This window comes from Embiotoca jacksoni, unplaced genomic scaffold (assembly GCF_022577435.1).
Source record: "Embiotoca jacksoni isolate LCO1_2020_lvr unplaced genomic scaffold, fEmbJac1.0.p SCAF_15, whole genome shotgun sequence".
In the NCBI taxonomy this organism is placed as follows: domain Eukaryota; kingdom Metazoa; phylum Chordata; class Actinopteri; family Embiotocidae; genus Embiotoca; species Embiotoca jacksoni.
The window spans coordinates 8,741,636-8,756,162 of NW_027185285.1; the positions used below are offsets into that span (position 1 = coordinate 8,741,636).

A 14,527-nucleotide genomic window follows, 5' to 3' on the forward strand; every position below is an offset into this window, starting at 1 on the left:
TTTTTTTTGCAGTTCATTTTTGGAACATTTTCCACGAATAGAATTGATTGATAAGTCAATCAATGAATCATATGGATTTGGGTAACCTAGGTGACACAATTACGTGTCTGCTCCGAAAGGTGGCGGTAGTCACGTCACGAGATGACCGTAGAAGGAGGAAGCAGCGGAAGTAGACGCTCTAGTTTCGTTTCCGAGTGACCTATTTAGCTTCTCATGTTTGCTTCAGTTATTAATCATTACGTCCAAACGATGGAATTGTCCGTCCTTAATGTAGCTCGGAGTTCGCTTTTTTTGACGGCTACTTTCTGATTATTATTATTATTATTTTTAATTATTATTTTTTTTTCACCCAAGAAGAAGCGGTACAAAGCAAATGAGCATTTCTAGCTTAAAGCGTAGCGAAAAATAGACGGGCTGTTTGTTGGCCGCTTTGATTTCGCTCGGCTGGCTGGCGGTTATAATGAAGTGTCAGTCGGTAGCTGCGTTGTAAATCTATATCACTTCGGGGTCTTCGTAATAGCCGGCGAGTTTGTTTTATTAATTGCTGGCTGATTGACGCTACGCGTAGCTTTCTCAGCTAAGCTCGGTTCACTCCAGCAGCACCCTTGGATGCACGGTGTGGTAAGTACAGTTTGATATCAGCTGGCTCGGTACCATTTCGTTTTAATGGCCTCTTTCGTCTCCAAAAAAACCCAACAAAACAAACTAGAGCTCAGTCGGCGCGAACGTGTGCGGTACTTCATGTGGTTTTAGTTGTTTTTGTTACCTAATGATAGCTACGGTCAGCTTTACGCGGCTGCGTGCAGCGCCTGACAGGACGGTATGCATGCGTGCTGCCGATGAAGGGTGACTTGTGCTATTACGTTTTAAAAGAATAGGGGCCAATCTTAAACAATGTTTTTACAGTTTTGGAAATAAAACGCCATTTGATCTTTTGTGTTTTTTCGTCCAACTGGAGGAGGAAGAAACCCTCAACGGATCACAGACTGGGTGTGGTTGTTGTTGTTGTAGTTAGTTGTAGTTCCTCAGGTTAAATTCTCCTGGGTTTTATTTCCCCTCCGTCCTCCACTCAAGTTACACGCAGCTAATATCTTTAATCACAGCAGAAGATGTGTTGTTTTCAGTACAATTTATAGAGTTTCGCTGTCGGGTTATAATTGGAAATGTTTGGCTCCACAAACGAAGAGCTTGACCTACAGTATAGATGCACAAATGTCCCAGAAATCAGCTGTGGCGTTTAGCCAAGCCCACTGAGTGGGGAATGATTAAGTGCTTATCAACCCGTCCTAATGATTTACTTCACACCTTACTCTTGACTTCTTGTGTTTTAAACCACAAAAAAAAATGACTTGACTTGACAGTTTTGCAAACGTGACATTAATTACACATAGAAACCATCCAGGTTTAACAAAGGTAAACAATCAAGTCCCGAAAGGGAAATATGAAATGGTTCATTTCTGGGGAGGAATCGCCGAACACAAACTTGTGTGGCTTGGATACAAATAACCATGTTCTCTTCTATTTAACGTTAATAGAGTACTTACACAGGCAGCCTACTTCAGTGGTTAAGGCTACTATATATAGTTCGCCCACATAGTTGTTAATTAAAAGACAACTAATACTGTTCTAGATTCATAATCAATCATTTGTTTTTCCTGTCTGTCCAACCTATGCTACAAACAAGCCTTTATATTCTTCTGCTTTACAGTCAGGAAGTGACTTTTCAGCCCCATGTCTGCTGAGGCTTCAGTTGGCAGTCATTCTGCCGACTCGGCCCAGTCCACGGTCTGCCATCCTGCCTGCCACAACGCAGATGAGCACAGAAGTCAGGGTCTGCTGGGGAGCAAATATGTCAAGTTAAATGTGGGTGGCTCGCTGCATTATACAACTGTCCAGACGTTGAGCAAGGAAGACAGTCTGCTGCAGAGCATATGCAATGGAGGAACCGATGTTACCATAGACTCAGAAGGTGAGTGGATGTGTGTGTCTGGTAAGCGTAGATTGATATTGTTGAGTGTATTGAAGACTGGGTGATTGGCATACATTTGAACATGATGTTTTGAGTGTGAGGCAGGGTTTTTTTTTTCTTGCAGTTTTAATTTAAAAGAAATTCTAAATATGCGTGCCTTAAAACGACATAACTAACTTGTAAAAGAAGAAGTGACTCAAATCCGCTTCTGAAGTGTTTTTGTGATGGTTACCAAACATCAAACAAGTGGCCTTAAAAATAGTTTGTATGCAAAATGTCTATTCTAGCTCCAAAAGCTGCATGATGTAAACCCGACAGCGAGGTGATGAACAGAATGCAGATTTTTGAGTTTTAAATATCTACTTGGGGTCAGCTGTATGCGAGTCCTGACAGAATTCTTAAATGACTATTTTTACCTTTTCAAATGCCCCACCAAGAAAAATGTTGACTCACAAAGGAGGTGAATGTTAAACTATCTGCCGTTTGTTAGCTGTGAGGCGAGCACCACACCCAGAGCACACTGCTGGTCTGCCACAAAAACGAACAAAGATTGCAGAAGAATTTAAACGAGATGATAATAAAATAATTTTCCTGCTGTTCCAGGTTGGGTGGTTTTGGATAGGTGTGGTCGACACTTTAGTCTGGTTTTGAACTTCCTGCGAGATGGCTCAGTGCCGCTTCCAGAGGACCACAGAGAACTGGATGAGGTTCTGAAGGAGGCTCAGTACTATCGGGTGCAGGGACTCGTTCAGCATTGCCTTAGTGCCATGCAGGTAAAGACAATCAACTTATCGACGTATAACTTTGACTGCAACCAGTTGAAATACAATTTCCTCTCGGCGTCCTCAGCTCACACATCTGTTCCAACTTATGATAATGGACACATTGTTAATGCGTTAGTTAAATGAGGCTGTGACGCCGCGTAGTTTAATAAAAACAAAAATGGCTCCTTCACCTGGTGTATTGTGATGTGTATCTCAGTATTTTGACAAATATACAAAAGTTAGAATTGCTTAATTTTTATGTTGTTAATTACTGTGTTCAAACGAAGGTGTTAGTTGAAGATGTATTTTAACACGTGTTTTGCCTTTAGAAACAAAAGGATGTCTTTGAAACTGTGTGTCGCATCCCCATGATCACCTCAGCCAAAGAAGAACAGAAGATGATCGCTACTTGTCGAAAGGTGAATTGAATTGAAATCAAATGGACCGTTAACAAAAGTGTGCATTAGGTTGGCAGCTGGGTAGAAAGTGAGAAATCACATTTTTCCCCTCCTTATAGGATTTTGAAGTTTTATGCTCAAACCATTTTTAAAGACAATTGAACTACTGCATTCACCACATTTATTCCCGTTTCTCGTCCCTGCAGCCGGTCGTCAAACTGCAGAACAACCGAGGAAACAACAAATACTCTTACACCAGGTAAAAAGGCTGACTACACATATGTCTTGCAGTTACATATGAAAACAAGTTGACAGGCTACTGACTTTTACTCTTTGCCTTGTCCTGTGACCAGCAACTCTGATGATAACCTGCTGAAGAACATTGAACTGTTTGACAAACTCGTGCTGCGATTTAATGGCCGCGTGCTGTTTGTCAAAGACGTGCTCGGGGATGAGATCTGCTGTTGGTCTTTCTACGGTGAAGGCCGCAAGATTGCTGAAGTATGCTGCACTTCCATTGTCTATGCTACAGAGAAGAAGCAGACCAAAGTAAGTTTACATAATTCTTGAGGGAAATGCACTTCTTCAAGCTTTGAAGCAAATGCTTTTGAACTGACGCAAACTCCTATTCTATTGTAATCCTTGTAGGCAAAGCAAGTGTTTTATGAGCGTGCTTTATGAGCTTGTTTTACAAGTGACACAAACAAAACCCTTGGGTAAAGTATATTGTCCACAGAAAATAAGTAGTGACTTACTCACTGCCAAACATCCGTTTTTTTTTTTTTTAGGTTGAGTTTCCTGAAGCGCGAATATTTGAAGAAACCCTAAACATCCTCATCTATGAGAACGGCAGAGGATCTGGTCCTGGAGGCTTACACCTTTTAGATTCAAGGGGCTCAGGTTCATCACTGGGACAGTCAGAGGAGGAAGGTGCCGTGGGAGGGGAAAGACGAGTGAGACGGATCCACGTCAGGAGGCACATAATGCACGACGAACGAGGGCACGGTCAGCAAACCGTGTATAAGGACTGATAATGTGAAAACATAAGGCCTGGGAGAGTGACTTGATGTATGTTCATTTGTTGTTGAATGCTTGCAGAATGAAAGAAACGTCCTTGAGCACAGCAATAGCTTGGTCATTAGTTATTTCATGAAATGTCTTTAGACACAGCAGAAATGTAGGAGTTGGTGATGTAATAAGGTTAGAATTGTTTGAGATATACAAAAAAAAAAAAAAAAAAAATGCTTTTGTTTACAAGAAAACAAGTTGTGTACATTCTTTAAATAGGAAATATGTGAAATTTACCTGGACCTGAAACTGGCATAAATATTAGTTTTCCAATGTTAAAGAACCTCCTGCAAGTTACTGAATGGGCCTCGAAACCCAACTCCCACCCAATAGGTGGATGTTGCTCTGAGCAGACAGGCTACTGTTAACGTGGGTGTTGATGATATGCACTGGCAGCCTCCTCTGTGTTCGACTTGTAGGGAAACACTGTGTCAGTTTATTCAGGCTGTGAAACATCCTTCGTTTTCTTTATTGGACTGAGATGCTGCCAAACAGTTTTGGACAGAGGACGTTGAAGTTGAGCCTGGACGTTAACACTGGAACGAAACAAGAATAGCCATTTTTAGTGAGGTTGTCGATGAATGAGATTGTTGAGCAGCTCCATTTTCTTTGTTTAAATTATTGCAGCTGTTGCAGCTTCAAGATGTTTTTTATTAATTTATGAACCTAATTTATTGTTTGGTATTTAACTTTTGTATTGAATGCAATCTTTTGTGTTAATTAGTGCTCAAGTGAGTTTTAATTTCGGGGATGATATGGTGCACTGTGACACTGATCAGAAATAAGTACGTCATGAACTTACATTTCAATTGAATGTTTTTAAGGAGGAACCGTGACCATTTCTTTGATGTTGTACTTTACTCTGAGCCATGATCTTTTACTTATGCTTTGTCTTACACCAAACTACAGAGTTTTGCTTAAATTAATTGGACATACAGTGGTGATAATTCACATTGAGTGGTATTTTTATTTCCCTCAGGGAGAGGAAAAATATTTTCTTTCTAATATTAAGCGGTGACTTGTGTAAACCTAATCACTCCAAACGCTGAGAAAAAAAACAAAAACATTGAATGAGAGCAATATGTATCTCTGACCCTTTATAAAAGTAACTTTGGAATACCTTGAAATATGCACTAATTTAACTTCCGTCCAATTGTGGTCATGGAAATGTTCTGAATAAATCACTTATAAAATCCAGCTTTGGCTTCTTGGTCTCATTTTTCCCTTTGTTCTTGAAGTATAATATAGCAACGTACCAGCACATATACATATTGCAAACAACATGTGGAAGCTGTCTTGATATCCTTCAAAAACATTTCATTCACCAAAAATGTGCAAGTAATGTAATCTTTATAGATGCACAATAAAACCTGGTTTATTTGGGTATTCAATATTACTTTGCCCCGTTATGTGGAACCAAACCTGTTTCACGACTTCACAGTACATCTGTACTGCAACATCATCTTGAAAGATTTGGCCCATAATTTTTTTTTTTTTTTATTTTTTATTCAAGAGTATTAATTAATATTTTATTTCATCATACCTGAAGTGTTTAAACATTGCAAATGAGGGTCTGATCAAATCTTAGGACAAGAAATAAAAAGAATGAGAACAAGAAATAAAACCAAAGAAATATGTGTTTATATATATATATATATATATATATATATTTATTTATTTTGAATTGTGTAAATACTCTTGTTCTTAATAAAAAAAAAAATAGATTATGAAGTATATGAAAACACAAATGACAACAATAAATATATCTTTGACACAAACTACATGTGTAAAAACAAAAACATTTTCCATTAGCATTATTGCATTTATTAAAATTGTGTCAAAATATGCAATGAGATCTAACATTACGTAAAAATTATGTTTATACTTTTGAAAATACCGATTCAATTCTGGTGGTTAAATTAAAATTACAAAACCAGTAATTCAAACTCATATTTAGAAGGAAGGGGCGTGGCGCCAGACCGACGTCACTTCCTCCAACGTAAGTCGATGCAGATGCCGCCGCCAAAAAAAACAGCATAGTTTTAAATGATGGTGTCGAAGAAAGAGTCAGCAGCTATCCGCAGGTTTGTGTGCGGTGAACTCCGCGATGGGCCAGACCTAAGGTACAGTTGAAGCGTTCAACAAATAAAGCCGTTGTTTGTAGGGAGAAGAAATCATAGGCTTGTCTTTGATCGTGTATGTGTGAATATGTTGCTCCTTTAAACACTTGACATTCAACATTATGTTGCTTAATGTTGCTCATATAAAAATGCAAAACTTGTATGTTTAATGTGCCATTTATCACACTGATAACCGAGCACACATGTGACGCTCATGTTTCACAATGTTGTGGTTTGTCGTCTCAATGCAACGCTGTCTGTGTAGGAGCCAATTTATTTTCCTAGGATGGCGAAGGAATGACTCGTCGTATTCTGCCTCTGATTGGCTTGCCCTGATAATTTGACCCGAATTCTAACCAATCAGCACACCAATATCACCGTAAGCCAATCAGAGGCAGAGTAGTACGGGTCTTACCTTCGCCTTCCTAGAACAAATAATGTTACCGCCGCACACGTTGGATAAACTAACTTGGCAAGATTTATATTAAAATTTTGGTTTAAATTTTAATATTAATATCAGTTACAGCTGACAAGGTGCTGTATTTGGCAACAGGATAGGATTTAATCAGTTTTAATTGACTCCTGCTGATGGGAAGTGGTATCTTTCATTGGAACATCAATACGTCAACCTGACATTCATGCCAATAAAGCATATTGAACTGAATGGCAATTTATTGGTTAGAGTTCAGTTTTAAGACATTTTAGGGTTTATCTAGCAAGGTTTTTCTGAAGCAGTTTTTTTTTTTTTTTTTAAAGGGAGAAAAACATTATTATTATTATTGTTACTATTATTAATCATAGCAGCATTATTATTATTTTGAAGTGGTTTTGAAGTTTGTTTCAGTGATGAAAACTACACCAAAATACTATTTGACCGAGTGTACATATGAATGGGAACTTTACATTGTACTTTTAGTTGTGCCCACAAAGGTACAAACTTATAGTTTCCAGCACAAAAATAGGCTAAATGTTGTTTCTGATTATTGATAATAACAGGTTTCATTTGAATTTTAACATACCATAATATTGCACTTGTGACTGCAAAATAAAAAATATTCTTCTTCAATCTTCTCATTTTCATTTGACTGTCACTTCAGGATTTACAGTCCTCATCTGTTTTAAAATCATTCATGATATAAGTAACAGTTTAGTGGTGTGGAATTGCTGGATGTTGCAATTTTACAATGTATTTTTCAGTCAGTGTATTCAAAAACCCAAAGAACTGTCACTGTAAATGACCTCCTCCCGCATTGATATAATCTGTCGACTGTTTTGTTTCAGCACACTGACCTTAGGAATTTTAAAAAGACGTTATCTGGCACACGCGAAATGTGACTCATTAAGTCCAGATGCAAGAAGTTTCATGAAACAGGTGGTTGAAGAGGAACTAATCAAAATGCAGGTATCTGAATTTTTCACATAAAACTTGTGATTACATACTGTATATTGCAGTACATAAAGTATGTAGTGTTTCAAGGGGAGATCATTTTAATCCTGTAGTTATGACTGTTATCATCCATTTTCCAACTAGGACAGTGACAGAAGTGGAAGTGAGTCAGAGACCAAGAAGCTCCAGAACAAAAGGAAGAGAGCCAATGAAAGTGACAAAGGGACAAGTGAGAGTGAAGATGAATCCAGGGCAAAGAACCCGAGATCCAATCATCCAAGTTCATCATCAGGTAAGTTATAAATGTTATTCGAAGTCTGTCTGTAGGTTTAATAATGTATATGCTTGTTCTGATTTGCTGCTACTCAATGTAAAATGTCCTGGACCGTCATTGACTTTAGGACCAGAACTGGAATTATCGATTAACTTGCATTCCGTGTTTGGTCTGAAAAAAATGCTCATCAGTACTTGATGATTCCATCCAAAACCCACAGATATTCCATTTATAGTAATATGAAGTCAAGAAATGCTGGACATTTTTAGAGGTTTTTCATTGGTGCTTAAAAATGACATAAACATCTTAACTGCACCTGATTATGTTTACTGCAATAGAAGTTCTCCCATTAAGTGGTACTCTCTCTAATGGTTATCTCAATTCTTGGTTATGAAGCCTTTAGAGATAGTTTGTATGTTTGTTTTTTTTTATACCGTATGTCACCTAGGTCACAAAACAAAACTCAATTAACAAAGGTAATTTGTTCATAGCCACAGTCAAGACAGGTCTTCTGTTGCACTCTTTTGATTTAGTTAGTAATTTCTCTCACTGAGCACCTACATTACCATCCCCATTTCTGAGGAACCCCTCGGAGAGGTTTGATGCTTCTTGGTAAACCGTGACGTTTCTTTTTCTGTTTTTATGTGGTTAACGACAGAAACAGAAGACAAAGAGGTCTTCCAAACAGCAAGTGAGAGAAGCAAAGGCGAAGAACAAGTTAAATCTCGATCTGGTGATGAAGAGCAAGAGGTGAAAAAATCACAGCGAAAGACAAACAAACAGCAGGTGAGTAGTGATGACTCTTCAGATGACGAAATGAATGAGACGAGGAAACCGGGGAATGAGAGTAGCTGTGATGAGAGTCCAGATGAAGTGGTGAAAAAGGAGAAAAACCTGACAAAGAATGGAAAGACAAGAAGCAGCGATACAAATGAAGGAAAGAAGACGCCACACAGCGATGAAGAGGATGAAAGTGACGCAGATAGCAAGTCAGAAAAGAGTGACAAAATCAGTGGCAACGAGTCCTCTGATGACAGTGATAAAGGTAACAGTAACCTTTATACCTACATATGACATACAAGTATTAATTCATTTATACTGTCATGATAGTTTCTATGGCTTGATGTCTTCCCGTTACGTCTAACAGAAGAAAAGGTCTCAGTGGAAAAGAAAGATAACGACGCAGACTCGGATTCATCGTCGCTTACTTCTTTGGAGGATGAACAGAATCGTGGGACAAAAAATACACAAGATGCTAAGAAAAAGAAGAAAACGGTGAAAAAAGATGACCGCCCCAAAGGTCAAAAGGTGAGTACTTTATTGATTATCAGAAAACCCATGTTTTTTTATTCAGTTTTGTGATGTTTATGATGGTTTGAGTAAAGATGGGGTCATTATTTTTTACTTTGGTCATGTGAGCTGAAATATATTTAAAATTAAGCTTATTTAAATACGGACATAAAACCCATTCATTCACTATGCTGACCACAGTACATTGTATCCTTAGGAAGTAGCAAAAGTCACTGTCAATTAAGTCAATTTACAATCTTTTACAAATCACAAAGGAGTAGCTGAATATTTTGTCTGTGTCGAACACTTTATCCTCACTGTTTACATTTGAGTAAAGACAGCAGAATTCATGTGGTTGCCCTCAGTGCTCTGAGTGGAGTCAAGAGACAAAGACAAATGCAAAAAAAAAGCAAAGATCAAGTTTTGAAAAATGGATCACTAAAACAGGTATATATCGGAAATAAATGCAGAATGAATGTTGCGTCTTCTCTTCACATTTTGTCTGTCCTCGGCTTCATCCCGCAGGATGAAGACAAAGCTGTCGTTCGGCTCAAACGTTACATCGCTCTCTGCGGTGTGAGGAAGAATTACAAGAAGCTCCTCGACGGCTGCCGCTCTATTCGATCCAAGGTGGCTGTTCTGAAGAAGGAGCTTGAAGATCTTGGTGTCCATGGTCAGTAGGAATTCATTCACCTTTTCACAGGCCATACATTCTGCTTTTATTTACGCATGTTCCAAATCCAGGTTCCACATGATTTGCCTATATAAGTTATCCTGAAAACCTTTTTTTCTGTTAATTCTAAGTGGTAGAAGAAATTAAAAAAAAAAAAAAAAAAAAAAAAAAGCTTAATGTTTCTGTTCTTGGTCTTATCTGAAGTGTAATCAAAAGGCTAAATTCAAATGCAACATACACAGACATCAAGTTTCAACTGCCATGCTGCTGTTAAATTTACCGAGTTCCTGCCATTGTCTTTTGTTCTGGCTTAACTGATGAGCTAAAACAAAAATCTTCAATAGGCTCTATTTTACTTTGTTAAACTGCAGAATGACATGTTAGTTAAAAAAAAAAAATGACACAACTGACCCATTCAGATCAACATGTAATAAAGTAATCTTGTTTTCTCACAGGTCAACCATCTATTGAAAAATGTCGAAAAGCCAGAATGAAGAGAGAAGAAGCTCAGGAAGTCGCTGAGCTTGATGTCAACAACATCATTGTCACACAAGGTAACTATTTGTCTGTCCACCATCCATAACAATACTGAACATGTTCCAAACTATATACCACATACTTAAAGTAAGAAAATGTGTAGGTTCAGTTTATAACCAGGTTGTTTAAAGAAATGCATGCAATGTAACGTTGTTGTTGCAAACACGACCATATTTTTTAGATGATTTGGTGAAAGGTATTGGTTATGTGAAATTGATTTTAAAGGAGATTGTCTAATGTGGATGCCTCGCTCAGGTCGACCTAAACGCAGAGGAGCCTCAACATGGCAGGAAAAACATGACCCTCCATCCTCTGAATATCAGCACACTCTCAACTCTGGCTCTGACAGTGATGAGGAAAACAATGCACCCAGAGGGCGCAGAAGAGTAACACAGTGGACCAACCTGCAGGGGATCATCAGTGATGATGCAGACAGTGACTGAAATGGACTCTTGCAAGTGTTGAGAAGCACCAGGATATGAACAATACTTTATCTTTGAATTTTTCTACTTTGATACTATGCATACAAAATATTTGCAAAAAGTTTTACAAAAAAAATATCCGAGTTAGAAATAATTAAGGGTATGTATATGTTGTGTTTCAGTTAAAAAAAAAAAAATATCAGCACAGTGATGGTACACTGTTTTATATGTTTATCCATGTTCTATTTCAAATAAAAGTGTTGTGATTAAATAGGGTTGCATGGAGTGGTGATTTACTTGTACTTTACTGAATGAAATACGGCACATAAAACAGGTAACAAACATAAGTATTTACAGGATACTACACGGGAACTTGGAATTTAATTCATCGGAAACGTGCGTCACCATTCCGGAACAAACGCATGCTAATTGATATACGGAATATTGCGCAGACGGACTGGTCCTACAGGGTAATGTGTCCGCCCCTGCCTCTGCAGGTCAGTGACGTATTTGTGTTAAATCCTGTTGTAGCTGCACGGTCCTTTTTTTGTGTTTTTTTTTTTTTAGATACACTAACGTTACGTTTGACCAAAAATCTATTTTTTTTCTTCCGACTACTTTGTACTTGGTGTTAGCATGACAACGAACTGCGTGCATGTGACCCTCAAACTGCAGAACATGAACAGTCTTTCAGTCTTTTCATGTTCCAGTAAAAGAAGAAAAAAAAAAAGACACCAGAAAAGCACACACGACAGGACAAGTGTAGGACAGATTAAAAATTAAAAAAAAAACCGTTATGCATGAAATGCACGTTTGATATTTGCATCATTTAAATGTTGTTTTAAATCTCTCATGGTTTATACTTTTATAGTCAAATTGCTTGTGGTTTGTAAAACCCTTTGTAAAATCTGATCACCAAATGCTAAATTATGATATATATACTCTGTGTATTATCTCCCCAGAATATACTATTTCATACAAATAAAATGATTTCATGATAATTTTCCTATAAATTGTGGTAGATTCTCATATACTACTTTTACTGAGACCTTACACAGCACATCTCATGCAAGAATGGACAATGACACGCCAGACGAGGCCTTTGCTGAGTTCAAGACCAGGCGGCTTGGAGTATGGGGTGTCGCTCAGATAGCTGCTGGCACCGGGCTTGCTGTGTATGCTATGTGGGTGGGAGTCCTCCAGCCAGGCTTCCGAAAAGTCCCATTAAGGCTACAGGTGTGGTCTACGTTGTTCTTACACTTTGAATGACTATTGTGATCATATTACTATTATTTTTGTTGTTGTTGAGTGCAGTGAATGATGGAGAAGTGCTTGTACCTGTGAAGAGACAAGCTCCTTCTCTCATTAGCTTTTTCAAATCTGTAGGTCCCCTACATTCCTGCCAGCAAAGCCCAAGTAAATAACGTAATGACTTTGCTGAGAGGTCGAAAGGGAGGCCTTGTGGATTTGGGATCTGGCGATGGCCGTATTGTAAGTCTAAGCAAGATATTTGGGCCTCATTTTTCTTGCACTGATAAGTAACAGGTTCTGGTTGTGGTCCCCTTTAGGTCTTGGAAGCCCATCAGCAGGGTTTCATTCCTGCTGTTGGTTATGAGCTCAACCCCTGGCTGGTTCGCGTGGCCCATTTCCATGCGTGGAGAGCTGGCCATAATGGAAAAGTGTCATACCGACGAGAAGATCTGTGGAAGGTCTGAACATTTCTCACCTGTGTGATGGCATTAGTAAACAGCTACTACAGCAATGTTACACCAGTCAATAGTAAAACATGATTACAAGAACATGATAATTGTATGTGTTATTGAAAGCAGAATTACTATTGAAGTTATTGTCTTAGTTACATACTGCCTTATATCTCATCACAGGTCGACTTGACAAAATGCAAGAACGTCACAGTGTTTTTGGCTCCCAGTGTGGTGAGTATATTCAACATGTAGCTATAAATAAACACATAGGTATAAGCTGTGAATTAACACAATGATAATGCAGAAATAAAGAAAAAAATGAGCTCATTCAAAGCCAGGTGATATGAGGTGATAGAGAAACTGTCAGAAGCATTTCAGCCCAGTTGCACACATGAAATGGCTTTAATTTTTAGTTACATCACATTCAAATCAAAATACTTTACTGTATAAATTTGTTTTCCACTCATTATTATTGGAAATGAGACCTTGCTTTCAAACAGTTTGTAATTCTGATTCAGCCAGGTGGTTGAAACCTGTCGAAAGAAGACTGAAAACTATGAACTCCTAAAATGTTTGGGGATTCTTTAAACCAGCAAAAAAAAAAACATCTAGAAAGAATTAGTTAGCAAATGTCAAAGGTGCACTTAAAATCAGATGTATTAGTCTTTTTAATTTTTGTTCTTGTGTTCTCAGCTTTCGTTATTGCAGGAGAAGTTGCAGGCTGAGCTTCCTGATGATGCATTAGTGGTAGCTGGTCGTTTTCCCTTCACTGACTGGAAACCCTGCAGGATCGAGGGACATGGTGTGGACAGAGCTTGGGCATATAGCATGCAAGCACAAAGACAGTACACTTTTAAGAAAAATAACAAGGACATAGTCACAGAGAGTGATCTTGACAGTGGACTATCCAAGGAGAAAGGATCCCTGTGTAGCTGCATCGATGTTTGTAGTGTTTTGCCGTCCTTGAATAGTAACATAGAATTATACTCTGTGTAATTACCCTTTAACTGCTTAAAAGATGTAAGTATATTTTACGGGCATGTTTATTTGGAAAGGAAATCCACATCTTTGCTCCAGAACCCTGTAGATGTATTTGGCAGTTACCTACGTGAAAGAGCAATTCGCTCATTTTCAACCCGATTTGTATCAATACAAAATCACCAGTAGTACTCTACGATACATATGTAATTTCCCACAACGTAGCTGGCCGCGAGAGCTCCTCGCGCGACCACCGGTAAATGCCTGCCAAGCACGGTGCAGCTAGTTTTCCACAGGTAGGAGGAACTATTTCTAATGCTTAGGTCAAAGATGCTTAGTGCATTAACAAGTGCGGGATGCGGCTTCTGAAGTGACAAAGTTACAAAAGCCCAAGGGGGTCCCAAGTAAATGAGGGGCACCTGCAGCAACAACAGTATTGCTCATACAACGAAGGACGTTTGACACAGTTATCTACTGTATACATATTATGTACCGTATGTGTCCGAATGCGGCCTGAACAGATCAGACCTGAGCGCGTTTCCAGCTGTACTTCTGCTGGCCACTTGTGGTCCGGGATTGACGCAACCAAATGGAAACAGCCTCGCAGTTGTCTTTCCTGTGTTTAAGATAAACGCTCTCATCTATTTATTGACTATAATATACCCTTTAATGTAACATTATTCCATTCAAAGGAAGTGTGGGTCAGAATATAAGCACCTGCTTACGCTTTTAGGGAAATTAGAATATAAAACATTAAAATGGACTTTTTTTTTTTTTTTTTTTTTGGAGTGAGTTCTTTCATTTAACTATAATTCACGCCCCCCAAAACATTCAGTATTTTGTCTAAAAAAATAAATAAATAAAAATAAAAAACGTGCTGCATTTTGAAAGGTACAACCGGATGTCGTGCTTTTATTATTGGGAGTGACGTAACACGAGCTGAT

At 38.4% G+C, this 14,527-nt stretch overlaps 3 protein-coding genes across 3 annotated transcripts; all 3 read left to right on the plus strand.

Moving 5' to 3' along the window:
• The first annotated feature begins 163 nt into the window (after positions 1-163).
• Positions 164-5,396, plus strand: kctd13 (potassium channel tetramerization domain containing 13). Its single transcript, XM_069149320.1, has 7 exons — positions 164-621; positions 1,709-1,969; positions 2,573-2,742; positions 3,063-3,152; positions 3,338-3,390; positions 3,485-3,680; positions 3,920-5,396. The coding sequence occupies exons 2-7, from the start codon at positions 1,732-1,734 to the stop codon at positions 4,160-4,162; spliced, it is 990 nt and encodes a 329-aa protein (XP_069005421.1). The 5' UTR covers positions 164-621; positions 1,709-1,731; the 3' UTR covers positions 4,163-5,396.
• Positions 5,397-6,204: 808 nt separating this feature from the next.
• On the plus strand, positions 6,205-11,167 carry hirip3 (HIRA interacting protein 3). Its single transcript, XM_069149321.1, has 8 exons — positions 6,205-6,322; positions 7,601-7,721; positions 7,851-7,998; positions 8,639-9,025; positions 9,128-9,288; positions 9,796-9,943; positions 10,399-10,497; positions 10,736-11,167. Exons 1-8 carry the CDS (start codon positions 6,246-6,248, stop codon positions 10,921-10,923), a joined length of 1,329 nt encoding a protein of 442 aa, XP_069005422.1. The 5' UTR covers positions 6,205-6,245; the 3' UTR covers positions 10,924-11,167.
• Positions 11,168-11,349: 182 nt separating this feature from the next.
• antkmt (adenine nucleotide translocase lysine methyltransferase) lies at positions 11,350-14,480 on the plus strand. Its single transcript, XM_069149322.1, has 6 exons — positions 11,350-11,399; positions 11,925-12,138; positions 12,289-12,393; positions 12,471-12,611; positions 12,786-12,836; positions 13,299-14,480. The coding sequence occupies exons 2-6, from the start codon at positions 11,977-11,979 to the stop codon at positions 13,599-13,601; spliced, it is 762 nt and encodes a 253-aa protein (XP_069005423.1). The 5' UTR covers positions 11,350-11,399; positions 11,925-11,976; the 3' UTR covers positions 13,602-14,480.
• The last annotated feature ends 47 nt before the right edge of the window (positions 14,481-14,527 follow it).